The 14329-nt window shown below is 45.3% G+C and overlaps 2 protein-coding genes and 1 long non-coding RNA gene across 4 annotated transcripts; 1 reads left to right on the top strand and 2 right to left on the bottom strand.

Moving 5' to 3' along the window:
- Window positions 1–3841: 3841 nt before the first annotated feature.
- On the bottom strand, window positions 3842–5419 carry LOC103969076 (UDP-glucuronate 4-epimerase 1). The gene has a single exon (XM_009382497.3). The coding sequence runs from the start codon at window positions 5245–5247 to the stop codon at window positions 3940–3942; it is 1308 nt and encodes a 435-aa protein (XP_009380772.1). The 5' UTR covers window positions 5248–5419; the 3' UTR covers window positions 3842–3939.
- A 4644-nt stretch (window positions 5420–10063) lies between these two features.
- LOC135594830 (transcription termination factor MTERF15, mitochondrial-like) lies at window positions 10064–11236 on the top strand. The gene has a single exon (XM_065085338.1). It carries the CDS (start codon window positions 10064–10066, stop codon window positions 11234–11236), a length of 1173 nt encoding a protein of 390 aa, XP_064941410.1.
- A 751-nt stretch (window positions 11237–11987) lies between these two features.
- LOC135596132 (uncharacterized) lies at window positions 11988–14280 on the bottom strand. 2 transcript variants are annotated; one of them, XR_010480814.1, is made up of 3 exons: window positions 13896–14188; window positions 12974–13075; window positions 11988–12740 (listed from the first exon to the last, which is right to left on the bottom strand). It is a non-coding gene; the product is annotated as an uncharacterized LOC135596132 (long non-coding RNA). The 2 variants fall into 2 exon arrangements; XR_010480813.1 differs by having other exon boundaries at window positions 11988–13075; window positions 13896–14280.
- Between the last annotated feature and the right edge of the window lie 49 nt (window positions 14281–14329).

The following is a 14329-nucleotide window of genomic DNA, read 5'->3' on the forward strand; positions in this document are numbered from 1 at the left end:
CTTCTCCAATTGATGGGGCAATATGTTCCGAAACACAACCATCCTCTTTACCTCCTTCTCGCCCAAGTGCCCCTGACGTGTCTCCACTTGACCCGGCTTGTGCCACTGATCCTCACCCAACATTACCTCCTAATCCTGTCATCTCCAATCATCCTATGACCACTCGCTCTAAGCATGGTATTTTTAAACCTCGTCAAGTACTTAACCTACAAGCTGTCATGAATTCCTCATCCCCCAACATTGAACCCACCACCTTCACTCAAGCCCAAAAATCTCTGCATTGGCGTATTGCCATGAGCGAGGAATATAATGCCCTCCTCCATAATTCAACATGGGATCTAATTCCTTTTCATCCTTCACAAAACATCATCGGGTGTAAGTGGGTCTTTAGAATTAAGCGGAACCCAGATGGCTCAGTTGCTCGATATAAGGCACGCCTGGTCGCCAAAGGGTTCCATCAACGACCTGGAGTTGATTTCACTGAGACGTTTAGTCCTGTTGTTAAACCCACTACAATCCGGCTTATCTTGAGTCTGGCTACCACTAAAGGCTGGCAATTACGACAATTGGATGTTAATAATGCCTTTCTACAGGGATCTCTATCTGAAGATGTTTTTATGCAACAACCCCCCGGTTTTACTCATCCTCAGTATCCACAGCATGTTTGCAAACTTCGAAAAGCCATTTATGGACTTCGTCAGGCTCCGAGAGCTTGGTACACTCAACTTAGCTCATTTTTGACTTCTGTCGGCTTTCTTAACTCCAAATCTGACACTTCGTTGTTTCTGCGATATCATCATGGAAACACAGTGTATATTCTGGTATATGTGGATGATATTATTGTCACAAGCAACAATCCCGCCAGCATCCAAGCGTTCGTCAAACAGCTGGCAGCTCGATTCTCGCTTAAGGATCTCGGACCCTTGAGCTACTTTTTGGGCGTCGAAGCTACCTTCACATCTTCTGGTCTCCTTTTATCACAACGCAAGTACATTCAAGATTTGTTATTAAAGACAAACATGCAGGATGCAAATGCAGTTACAACCCCCATCTCTACTAGCGGTTCTCTCAAATTATCAGATGGAAGTCCTGCTACGGAACCCACTCAATACCGCCAAGTTGTTGGCTCTTTACAATACTTAGCTCTCACGCGTCCAGACATCTCATTTGCTGTGAACAAATTATCACAGTTTATGCAGCAACCATCTACTCTACACTGGTCTGCGGTTAAGAGACTTCTACGATATCTTAAAGGGACTCTAAATCATGGACTCTTTTTTCGTAAACACTCTCCACTTCGTCTTCATGCATTTGCCGATGCTGATTGGGCGGGCAACCTTGATGATAGAACATCCACATCGGGGTATATTATCTTCCTTGGTGCTCATCCAATCAGTTGGAGTTCTAAAAAGCAAAAGACAGTCGCCCGGTCTACAACTGAAGCTGAATACCGTGCCATTGCCGCTACCACTGCAGAACTCAACTGGATCACGAATCTTCTCCAGGAACTCAACATCGATTCCACTCCTACAATATATTGTGATAATATTGGAGCTACCTATCTATGCGCTAATCCAGTATTCCACTCCCGCATGAAACATATTGCTATTGACTTCCACTTTGTACGTGATCAAGTTGTCCGCCGTCAACTCCGTGTTTCTCATGTTCATACAGCTGATCAATTGGCCGACTCACTTACGAAGCCTATAGCTCGTAAGCTGTTTGCATTACATCAGTCCAAGATTGGCCTCCTTGATAGGAGCACCATCTTGCGGGGGCATGATAAGTAGATGAGATTTCCCTAACTGTTGAGGAAATCTCTCTACTCTGTTGAGGGAAATCCTCTAACCCGTTGAGGAAACTTCTCCTTCTAACCTGTATATAAAGACGGAGGATATGTCAATAACATTCAACTTCTTCTTCTACAACTCATTTATCTCTTTATTTTAACAGCGGCTTAGTTCGAGGGTCCGGATGTCGAAAATCTAGGGCGGTGTCCCTCGGGGTCTCCCGGTGGCCGAGCACGGTGGTTCGGGTCGGGAGGTCGGGTCGAGAGGAAGCTCCGCCGTAGCGCCGGGAAGAGGCGATACCGTCTCGCACTTGCACACAGGTCGGGCCGGGAGCTCGGCCCGACCCCTCCGACGATCAAGTTAGCGATGTGGAGAGGATTTTGGAGGAAAGGATGCCTCCATACAAGTGTTGTGTGTGAGTTCGTCCTCCTTCCCCGTTCGTTTAGAACTCTGGGGTATTTATAGATGAGTTTGATGTTACCTGATGTGGCTGCCTGCAGGAGGCATAGCGTCTAACATGGAGTTGGCGTGGCGTGAAGAACCAAGCCTGAGTTTGGTGTTAATGCGCCTCAACCAGTGTTCCGGCTCGGTTAACCGAGTGCAGTTACGCCAATCGAGGCATGAGACATCGGCTGATATCATGGTGTGTCACATCGCCATTTTTACCCTTATCTATTACCAATATTTAGGTTACAACCTTAAATCTCGGTCACTGCAAATCTTATATATATATGACAATAATTTTATGCGTGACCGACCCACATGACACTCCATGATGAAAATAATATTTTTAATGGCTAAGTTTGGTGGTAATTATAGTTTCTGAGATTTCAGCTCGTATTTAATTTTTATAATACCTATAATACCTCTTATCACTGCCATCATTCGCTATCATTGGCTCTCGTCCATGTGAGTAAGGAGGAAGGAAAAATCTCATTATGATCATCTTCTTTTTCTCTTCACTGAGGGACGATCAAGAATATTTATGAGAATAGAAAAAATAAAAAAAGAAAAATGACTAATATATGATTCTCATAATACTTGAAAAATATTTTGAATATTATAAACTTCCATAAACAATACCCTTTAAAACTATTAAAGTCTTTCCAAAATTATAAAATTCCTTGAATCCCCTTCCAACCTTCCAAACATACAAGAAATACAAGATCCTTCTGGATATTTGCAATATTAGGATTCTAATTATTTGGTCCCATTCCTAAAATTTCCCTAATATCAAGATTTACATAACCATGAAGCTGGATTTGCTGCATAACTAACGAATTAATGCCGCTATTAGAAGATAGAATGATGCCAAGTCCCAAATCGGCTCATGTTCACATGAACCGAGTGTTCTAGTGTGAGTCAACGGCCACATGAGTCGCACCAATTGGCACGTCGCATGCCCTTCCATGAACCATGGCATCGTTTCATATACTATAATCCGCCGCATCGCCACATGCATCCCAACAACATTAATGGCGGAAGTGGGTGAGATATTTCTCAATAAAATTAGGTTCATGCAACATTTGATTACAATAGTCAATAAATCTTGTATTGTGTTACAATGGGAGGTGAATAGAATATTTTATATTCAACTTAAATTCAATAAATAATATCATAGGAAGTATTCTAGCGGTGTCTTCTAGCGGAAGCCACACCGTCGCTTGGTGTTTTCGGATGCACGCCACGCCACCCTTTAACACCGGTTTGGTGGCGCCATCAGGGCCGTTCCAACGACCCAGGCCCCACACCACCACAGCGTGATCCCACGTCATGATCATCCCAACCGACACCCTCCCACCAACGGAGTGCCGGCGAACACTTTAAGCGGTCGAACCCGAGAACGTGTCAAAACTTGCATATTTCTCCCAGATTTACGTTTCGGGTGTCCCCTAAGTGGGACCCACCATTTATTAAAAAGAGACATGTCTGGCGTCGACGGGGTATTTACCGTCCTGCCACTCGCATCCACTATCCGCGGGACCGGATCTCCAGGTAGCCATAGGATTAGTGGGAACGAGACATCACAGGAGTGGGGAGGGATAAACCAATTTAGAACATAGAAGACGTACTGTTATTTGTCATCCATTCATAATCATACCTAATAAAATGAGTTCAAAAAATAAGAATAATATTGTTGTTCTACAAGTTATTGGTGCTTACCTCCTGCTCTTCGACTGTAGCCGTAGTAAGAGAGGTACCACTTCACGAATTTTTTGAGACCCGTCTCCAGGTTGGTGGTCGGCTTGTAGCCGAGCTCGGCGCGCGCTAAGCTGATGTTGGCGTGCGTGAAAGGCACGTCCCCGTTGCCTGGCATCTCCACCATGTTCTTCCTCGCCTTCACCTTTAGGTATCGCTCTAGAATCCTCACCAGCGCCGGCACCGTCACCGGCGACGTGTTCCCGAGGTTGTAGATCCGGTACTGCGCCGGCCTCCGCTTCTGCTTTCCGATCCCGGTGCTCGCCTCCGCCGTGTCCAAGGCCGCCACGCACCCCTTGACGATGTCATCGATGTAGGTGAAGTCGCGGGCGAGGTCGGTGCCGTCGCGGCCGCGGTAGACGGTGATGGGCTTCCCCTGGAGGATGTTACGGGTGAAGGAGAAATAGGCCATGTCCGGCCGGCCCCAGGGCCCGTAGACGGTGAAGAAGCGGAGCCCAGTGATGGAGAGGCCGTAGATGTGGTTGTAGATGTGGGTGATCTCCTCGCCGGCCTTCTTCGTGGCAGCGTAGAGGGAGGCCGGGCGGTCGGTGCGGTCCGACTCCGAGAAGGGGACCTTGTCGTTCAGGCCGTAAACGGAGGACGAGGAAGCCCAGACGATGGCGGGTTGCGGGTCGGCGGACTTGCAGGCTTCCAAGAGGGTCACGAGGCCGGCGACGTTGCTGTGGATGTAGGAGGCCGGGTTCTCGATGGCGTAGCGGACGCCGGCCTGGGCGGCGAGGTGCATCACGTGGGTGAAGGGCACGGTGTCGAACAGCTTCTCTAGGAGGCGGGCATCGTTGATGTCGCCGTCCACGACGAACACTCCGTGGCCGGCGAGCAGCGCCTTGCGGGCCTTCTTCAGGGAGGGGTCGTAGTAAGCGTTGAAGTTGTCGATGCCAACCACGCCGTCGCCGCGTCGGCGGAGCGCGAGGGACACGTGCGTGCCGACGAAGCCCGCGGCGCCCGTGACGAGGACCGCGATCCCATCGTCGCGACGGACGGCGGCGGAGGCGCGGATCTGGCGCTCCCAGTGGAGGCCGCCCCAGGAGGCAGTGAAGTAGCGAGAAGACGTGTCGACGAAGCTCTGGAAGCTGAGGTAAGAGGCGGTGAGGGCGATGAGGAGCAGCGCCCATAGGAAGAGAGTACTTGTGGAGGCGAAGCAGCGATGGAACTGCCTGCTGGCCGCATGCGTCCTCTCTATCTTCACCTTCCCCGGCGTCGAAGGGAACAGCTCATCCTCGATGACCCTCATCATCATCCTCTGCCCGACCCGTCCGCCTCTTAAAGATCTGCAGGTATTAAGCCTTTACCTTCTCTCTTCGTTTCCTTTCCTCGAGCACTTCAATCCGTATTCGTAGATAGAAATGAAAGCAGGGCAGAAGAAATATTTCTTTTTCTTTCCCCTTTATCAGTTTCTGCGCCTGCTAAGAAGAGAAGTGTGGGGGAGGCGACGCATAAATAGGGAAGGTTTGCAGAGCGGGCGAAATAACCGCGAGGAACGCCGCGTGAACGCGGTTATTTTTGCAGTGCTTTAGACAACCACGCGCACTAAAAAAATCGCCCTAAACGTGACACCTAATCTCACGGTTGGGTCCGCCCGGGTTTCCTTTCGGGGCTCTTTTGTGTGTGCACAGGGAGCAGAGACGGACTGCGGGCCCACCGCCGTCTCCAGTCACAGGGTAGGTTGCCGAAGGTCACGATGCCTTACCCCCTTTCCTCTTTCTGTACCTGAAAATTCGCTAAATATAGTGTTATTAATTCTGCTATTATATTTGGGGGGGGGGGGAGGGTGGTGGAATGCCCCACCGCGGACGCAGACTTGGTTGGTTGGTGGGTAGGTGGTTGGCCCATACTTACGGAATCATGTTAAGTTATTGCTCTTGGAGGAATAGGTTAAGTGGAAACGATACGGTGCTCCTCAAGCTGCCAGCAATGTGCTTCGCGTTGACCACGATCGGTAAGACGTGGATCAGGACAGTGGATCTGGCCCCGGAAGGGGAATGGTCGGTGGTTGATTAGGATTTTTCAAAATAATTTAGTGTTGGGTTGGATATGGGCTCGAGCTCACAATCTGACTCGGCCCGGTTTATTTGGCAGTCAAGCCGAATAAAAAAATTGGTGACCTTCGTGAATATTCCAGTCGGAAAGGACACTGAATAATTTTTGTGATACAAAAGTCAACGTCAAGTCGCGTGATATATGTTTGCTAAAGAATAAATTTGTTTCATTTAACTTAGAGAAGGAACAGTGGAGAAGAAATTTCATAACCTTATTATTAAAGGTGCTTGCTCATGATTGCTAGGACTACCATATATAACAGCTAACTTTCGGTAATAGAAATGGGACGAGAAGTACAGCTAGTATTCAAATTAGAGAGAGTTTTCTTTTTTTTGTCTGAATAGACTGAATTCGTAGACAAATCATATCTATGTGATTTTGTGTGTACCTTCCAATTGTGGATATAAAAATTCTCCAATATTTGTGGATATAAATGGTCGTTCACGTGACAGTTATGATCGCTGATAAGGTGGCACCCCCATAGAGATCAATTTTATCTTTTAACAAATATCTAAAATAAAATTATATAAAGTAACTTGATATTTGATGATATATTCATAATTTACAACAAGGTATACAGTTTCGAATAATATCGTTCGTATCGGACAGTACGTACCGGTTTGTCAGCTGATCGATACACCAATCATCCGTTCTCGAACGGAATATATATATATATATATATATATATATATATATATATATATATATATATATATATATATATCGAACGATATATCGCTCGGTATATAGTATCGTACCGAACGAATGTCGAAACTTTGATATGGTATGATATTTTAATCCTTGATTTATAATAATTATTATATTATTTTTAAATTTTTATGCATATTAAAATAAATTTTAGAGAATGACTCGGATCAACTGTGATCTTTTTTTAAGAAGAATGCTGAATCCACTCATTTAGGTCTTATAAAACTGTGCATAGTCGGTGAAGCTCCTAAGATGTTTAGGTTCGCGAAGGATTTAGAGGACTTGGTAAATGTTGAGCCTATCTAATAATTAACATAAATTATATTTACATGTATATGTATATGGCTTGTCCTGTACTTCTTGAGTGAAAGGGGGCTCGCCTGAGCCGCCTTCGCTAGACTCACTCTGCGATTTTTGAAGCTCGCGCCGGAACGTGTCCAGGCGTTGGTTGGCCCGGGACAATTGGGCTCTAAGCGAGTCGTCCGTCGAGTCAGACAATATGGGCTCGAGATGAGATAGCGTGACTCGGCAGGGCGCGGGTATGTTTTGCCCGGGAGGACCCCTCGGGTCCATTGCCCGCTCTTGGGCTTCTTCGATCCCAACCTACTCTCCACTCGGGGGCTACTGGGTCGGGTCGGTCGGGGGCGTCACTAGCCGCACGATTTGAGGGATGATCGGAGCGAGCATCTGCATCATGCCCGCCATAGCCTACACTTGCTTGGTTAGGCTAAGGAATGCCTCGGGTGTCATGACCGAGGGCCTTGTGACGAGCCCCGGGGGTGAAAGTCCCGGGTCGTTGAACAGATGCCAGTAACGATCTGGCGTCAAAGCCGGGATCCCCTCGTCTCTAAGGGCGAGGAGGGCATGACTTTCTGGTTCGATGGAAGGGAGGTCGGTCGGTGGTTCTCTCTCGGGGAGAGCTCCTGCCAGCCGTTCCGACGACATCGGGCCCTCCTTCTAGTGCCAAAATGTTAGTGAACAAAAGTATCGTGGCTGATGAGTCAGCATGGTTAGGTCCGCGGGCCGATGTCGGGATCTTCTGGTGGAGTGAGTAGGACGATGAGGTGGTCGCGCCCACAAGAAGAAACATTGGTAGGCATTGGTCGGGATCCGTGTCAGCCCACTGCCCTCCCTGGTGCAACATGAGGTATCTCTTGAGACACTCGCCGCTCGGGAGTGGTCGTTTTGGAGCTTCTCGGGCAAGAGTCGGACCGGCGGGGTCAACTGGGCCCTCGGGGGAGGAAGCTGATTAGCGCTCCATGGTCCGCCAACCTAGGTGTCCTTTGTGATGAGTCGCGTCCCTCCGTCTCTAGGGTGGTTGGCAGCTTGTCTTCGTGATGTGGCTGCGCCCTCGGGAAAGAGCGTTGGTTAGGGTCCGGGCTGACTGGCTGGCTGCTCTCCTCCGTGCACCGGATGGCGATTCCCGGGTTGAGACTCTCGTCGCTCGGGGGGTGGTTGTCTCCCTGCAAAAATGACCTTCGTCGGGTGCTCCCCGACTTTGGCCTCTCCGATGAGCAAGTTAGTTGAGTGTTGTTTTTTTTCTCCTCTCTCTGGCCGGGTGTCAACCAGGGGTTTTTATACCATCGCGCGAGGATTGGTTGCGCCTCAGATTGGTTGCGCCTCAGTTCGGTGTGGTCGCTGACTTTCTAAGGATGGTTTGGTGTGGCCGCTGACTTTTGTAGGATGGAACAACTTCTCTGACGAGTTGACGTCTTTGGGGGTGCCTGAGCAACGTCAGACGACACCGCCCTAAGCTCTCGGGATAGTCATGTCGCATAGTATATCGGTACGGAACCTGACGTGGCGTGCACCATGGGGTTCTAATGGCATGTGGTGTCAGATTTTGACATTGGTTGGGACGTGAGGTGTTACGTCGGTGGTGACTCACCCGGGGACCAAAATATGCCTATCACCATAAAAAAGAAAAATCAATGGTTTAAGTAAGACATATCTTAATAAGAGTAATTTAACTTTTAACCCACGATACCAAGCCAAATCACTACACAATAGGAGGAATTAGAAACCACAGTTATTGAAATGTGGTACTTAAAAAGTCAAGAGTAACTTCAATCACCTTTTTTTCCCCATACACCACCTTTTCCCCCATAAACCAAAATTTTATTTCCATTATATCTACTAAGAATAACATCAATAAACTTCTGCCATATATCGATAACAATGACATACTTCCCATATGTAAGAGAGCATAGGTCAAGAACAAAAACCTGAGAAACCAAAGAATCCTTTCTTAAAAAAAATCAATTTAATAAGTTCATATCAAGTCGTCAATCAATAAAATTATCAAACGTAATGTCATATTAGTTTGACGAATGGGTCTAATATGTGGGTTATCTTATAGGTTGAGTCTAATATACTGATTGATTTCAATTCAAATCATAATTAATTTTTTTAATTTTAAATTATACAATCATTAAATTATAATAAAAACATATGAGTGTATTATTAAAACATAATATTAACTTAAAATATTGAATATCTATTTTATAAATTTTATTCATAATAAAAAATATATAATTATACTTAAACTGAAAGATTTGATTACAAATGAAACGGTCAAATTAGTCTTTTAAGATCACTTTATCCATATTTTTGATGTAAATAATTTATTCCTATAATTTTGTATTTCTTGTGCTTAGCGAAGGGTTATATATGATAAAAGATAAGATTTTCCTAAGAGGAAATTTCTCTATTGTGTTGGAAAATCCTAAATCATTCCTCCTAATTTGTATAAATAGGAGAGGGAACATGTTAATATATTGAAGCTCTCTTCTCGCTGCCAATTCGTGACAATCTCCATTGTCACTCTGCCACGACCAACGTCGTTGAGAAAAGCGAAGCTTCGCTTTTGCCTTCGACCAGCGACCAACGTCGTTGAGAAAAGTGAAGCTTCACCCTTCGGCCAGCGACCAACGCCGTTGCATTCCTAAGAGGTTCCGTCTTCGCTGATCTGCGAACATTCGGCGGACTTAAGAAGAAAACGCCTGTGCCATCACAACAACAGCAATCGCAGCAGCAACAGCGATCTACACTTATGTAAACCATTCTATCCAAGATTGGTATTCTTGTCAGGAGCATCATCTTGCGGGGGCATGATTTTTCTAACTATATGAAGAAATTTTTTTATTCTGTCGAGGAAAATCCCTGTTAGAAAAATTCTTTCTCCTAATTTATATAAATAGGAGAGGGAACATATTAATATATTTTCTTATCTTCTATTATATACACTACAGATAACAGCGGGTTGTTTGTATTAGGGTGCCGCTGCGGCTGCTCTCTTTCGTCCTACAATGGCGGCTGCGACGCTCCGCTCTGTACTCCGCCGCAATCGCCTCCTGACCTTGTTCGAAACCTGCCACCTTCGAGATCGCCTCTTCTTCTCCTCCTCTGTCAACGCTGCCGCCGTCACCGTAGGCGGCACCATATCTCCAGATCCCCACTTCATGGTGGAATACCTCGTGAATTCCTGCGGGTTCTCGCCCTCCGAGGCAGCCAAGTTCTCTAAACCCCTTGCGCACCTCCGATCCACCGAGAAACCCGACGCCGTTCTTAACTTCATGAGATCTCAGGGCTTCGATGGCGCCGGTATCAGGAAGGTGATATCTTGGAAACCCAATTACCTATGCTACAACGTGGAGAAGAACCTCGCCCCGAAGTTTCAGTTCTTACGCGATTTGGGCCTATCGGAGTCGGATATCGTCGATGCCATCCAGAAGAACCATGGCATCCTCCTCTTCAACGTTCAGCGTTCCATCGTCCCCAGATTGGAGATGTGGGAAAGTCTCTTGGGATCGAGAGAACTCGTTCTCAAGCATCTCAAGAAGACCCGATGGTTTTTCTTCTCCAGCGTTGAGAAGAATTTGCAACCTAACCTAAAGTTCTTGAGGTACGAGTGCGGCATTCCTGAAGAAAGGCTCTCTGTCGTCTTGAGAAGTCACCCACAATTAATCTCACAGAAACCAGAGTCTCTCCGAGGTTTGGTGGCGAGAGCCGATGAGCTGGGGATGCCACGGCAATCTCGGATGTTCATGTGGACAGTTAATATTCTCCAGAGGGTAAGCAAAGAAAGGTTCGAGGCCAAGGTCGAGTTCATGAGGAGGTTCGGGTGGTCGGAGTCGGAGTTTTCTTCTGCTGTCAGGAAAGCACCCACCTTCATAGGCATGTCCCTCGATATGTTGCGCAGAAAAGTGGAATTTTTTATCAATGTGATCGGTTACACCCCTTCCTTCATCGCCGACAAATCATATCTCTTGCTATTTAGTCTGCCGAAGAGGGTAATTCCTCGGTTTCGTGTCACAGAGATGTTGAAATCGAAGGGATTGTGGACTGGACAAGGCAAGTTTACATGCATTCTCACATTATCAGATACCAAATTCATTGAGAAGTTTGTTCTCCCTCACAAAGAAAATGTTCCTGAGCTGCTTGATATTTTGAGAGTTGCGGGCGTGTGTAAAGGAAAATGATACCTTTCATTTGGTATCGGAGGCTGGGAAAGGGCTTAGCTGATGGTCTAATTTGCCAACGACGAAGGTAGATTATTCCCCGAATTTGAGATTTTGGAAATAGAATGCAAAGGGCTTATCAAAAGGTGTATTGAGGTGTGGGATTTTTCTTTAATGGCAAGCTAGATTAGCATTGATTATAAATCAAATTTGTTCTGTCTTACTAATTGTTAGCTTAACTTATTTTCAGATTGTCTTTGGCACAGTATTGTTGGTTTGTATGTAAACTGCATGTTTTAAAAATTCTACCTAACAGTCCAATTGAAATTTGATTTATGCATTGTAATATTAGTATGCAGTGGCTTCAATGGAGTTTTAAAGAGCGGTTGCATTGGGTTGATCAGGAGTCACCAGCATTAGTACTATCTTTGCTTCAAGGTTGTATGGACTTTTCTCTGAGCATCAAAACTTGGGTGTCTTCTGCCTCATTTGGAATTGCTAAAGCTTTTCCTGCATCAACAAATTCTGACTTGCCTCCGGGGGCTTCAGCTCATCCACCCTTTGTGATTTGGTTAGCAGATCTCTTCATTCTTGGAGTCTGTGGTCTATGTATGTTTCCCTCGTCATGAATGGCTTGGCCCAATGGAAAGTCAATTAAGGCAGAATTATAAATTCCCTATTTTTCTGGTCCTCTGATTATGGATCACATTTTGGGAGAAAGGTCTGCACAATGCACATTCCATTGTGCATATCTTTATTATCACATTTCAAATAGGATCATAAGAATATCAATCATCTTTATTGAGATGTGTTCTGAATTTTGACATCAGTTGTTCCATCTCTACAGAGAATCTGTGCATGAGTTGTAGAAGTGATAGAACTTCCAAGTTCATCAAGATTATTGGGAAGATATGCAGAAATTCTTTTTTCTTTATGTCTTGAATAATAACGTCCCAAATCTTTGAGGTGTGCAGAGTAACTACACGGAGCATCTCCAGATATATACTCTTACAATCTCACAACTTCCTTGCATAGAAATCTTCACTTGACAAACCACCCATAAGTGAATTCCCAACAGAGACTTGAGTTATATCAGAGTCACATTCAATCAATTTTGGATTGGTATTCACATATCTCACCTTGGAGTCATTGCTCATTTCCTTGGTTCTTTCCAACTTTGTAACTAGTTGTCTTACTTGGTTCTTGAGGATTTTAACTGTCATGTCAATCAACAAAAATCACAAATAATTGCAGTGCAACATACCATCACTATATCTACTACTGTGGATCTCATTAGAGAGAATCCTCATCTCAATCAACTCTTGTATTCAGTCATATGCCAATGTAGTAGTAGTGCTCATCTCCAGCCACAAATTCTAAAAACCATGCTAGTGAATAAAGCAAATGTAAGTTCTGGCAACATTACATTCCCTTCTTTTCTCTTTCTCTTTTATCTTTCCCTGCCACTACCTTCCCCTCACCATGACCTTTGCAGCTATCCGTCAAAAGCTCTAAACCTGGATGCCTTTAATGACATGGAGCAATTAGAAATGTGGAAGAAAGAGAAAAACAACCATGTCTTCCATGCAGACTCAGTATTACTAGGTTGCTCTCAAATTGAGAAACCATCAGGATATTGGAGAATCTAATGTCAACTTTCTCCTTAAATTCCCTCTTTTCCTCAAATAGGTTTCCAAAATCAGAACATCAATTGCATACAAGTCCATGCTACAATTACTAGCAAAGAAAATAGTATACCTTCTTTCTGCAGCTAAGATCCAACACAAGTCTATTCTTGCCAATCATATTGACAAGATGTTTAAGTCGCTCAGGGTCCATCTTCCCATCGCTGAAAATATACTGCGAGAGATTAACAAGTATTGGTGGTTTAGACCCAACAAATGGGAATGAATCAGTACACAATTTTCAACAGACAAAGTGCCTGCATAACGGCAGCTGAATTCTTAAGATTTTGGAGGATCAGGAAATTGAGGTTGTCCCCCAACTTTGCCACCTATAGTTTCAGCTCCTAATTATTTTTATATGTTTATAAAAGTGAGAAAGTAGCTCTTGGTATCAGAATTCAACATATATAAGCATATAATAGAACTAGTAATCAAAATATGATGTAATCAACAAAAGACATAAAATCAATAAGAAATTTCTATTATATATTTTGTATATAAATAAAGCATTATCTAACAATAAACATTTCAGATCTTTTTACTATTTATACTGTGTATATATGTCAAGAGAAAGAATGAAATACGTTCTACACGAAGGAGGTGTGTCCATGTCCAAATGCACAAAGGGACTTTTGACAAGAGCCGTATCCCTTCTGGTATGTTGAATTGATAGCAATAAATAAGTCATTTAACTATCAATGTGTTACGTAAAAAAGGATGAATCAATAGAGTTCTCTAACATTCTTTCTTTTTTCCCCGATAATCATCTTTTGATCTGGGAGTTGGTTTAGGCTTGTGAATAAGATTGGATTGCAAACTCTGCCGGCAACTTATCCGACTCGAAGTTGGTCACCAGGTCCGACGCGCCGCCGTCTGTCGAATCACGAAGCGTGGATCCCACGATTTGTTTCACTTTATCCTACCACTTTGGATCTCTTTCTACTCAGCGGTGCCAAGAGCACCCGAGGAGAAAACAAGAGAAGAATGCGCAGTACCTTGTGGAAGTCGATGCAGGGGCGGAACCGGACGGTACAGCTGATCGAGCGAGGCTTGCTGTGCTTCCTCCCCATCCTCCAATGGCTCGCGGCGTGGGAAGAAGACAACGGGTTGCGAAGAGGGATCGGGGTCGAAGGAGACGACCGGAGAGTAGGGAGCCTGCGAGTAATCAGTGGCATCCCTTCGGGTGGAGCTGCGATGTGGAGATAGGAGGTGGTGGCGGACGCGGGCGGCGTAGCGGCGTAGGTGCGGGGTTGGGGCGGCGATACCAGCGATACCACTGAACAATGTGATCAAGTGGAAGAGCTCATAAACAAGGGGATACAATTTTGATCAAGACCGTTCATTTCTAGAATAACGGTCGGATGCTCATCCTCAACTCGGTCCCGCGTGGTGTTTACTGTGCAAGTACGATCCATATCCGTGGCGCTTT

The sequence above is a fragment of the Musa acuminata genome, chromosome BXJ1-10 (assembly GCF_036884655.1).
Source record: "Musa acuminata AAA Group cultivar baxijiao chromosome BXJ1-10, Cavendish_Baxijiao_AAA, whole genome shotgun sequence".
Lineage (NCBI taxonomy): Eukaryota > Viridiplantae > Streptophyta > Magnoliopsida > Zingiberales > Musaceae > Musa > Musa acuminata.

Excerpts from the sequence above, each read along its gene's own strand:
- LOC103969076 (XM_009382497.3), bottom strand. The coding sequence starts at position 5,247 with ATGATGATGAGGGTCATCGAGGATGAGCTGTTCCCTTCGACGCCGGGG.
- LOC135594830 (XM_065085338.1), top strand. The coding sequence starts at position 10,064 with ATGGCGGCTGCGACGCTCCGCTCTGTACTCCGCCGCAATCGCCTCCTG.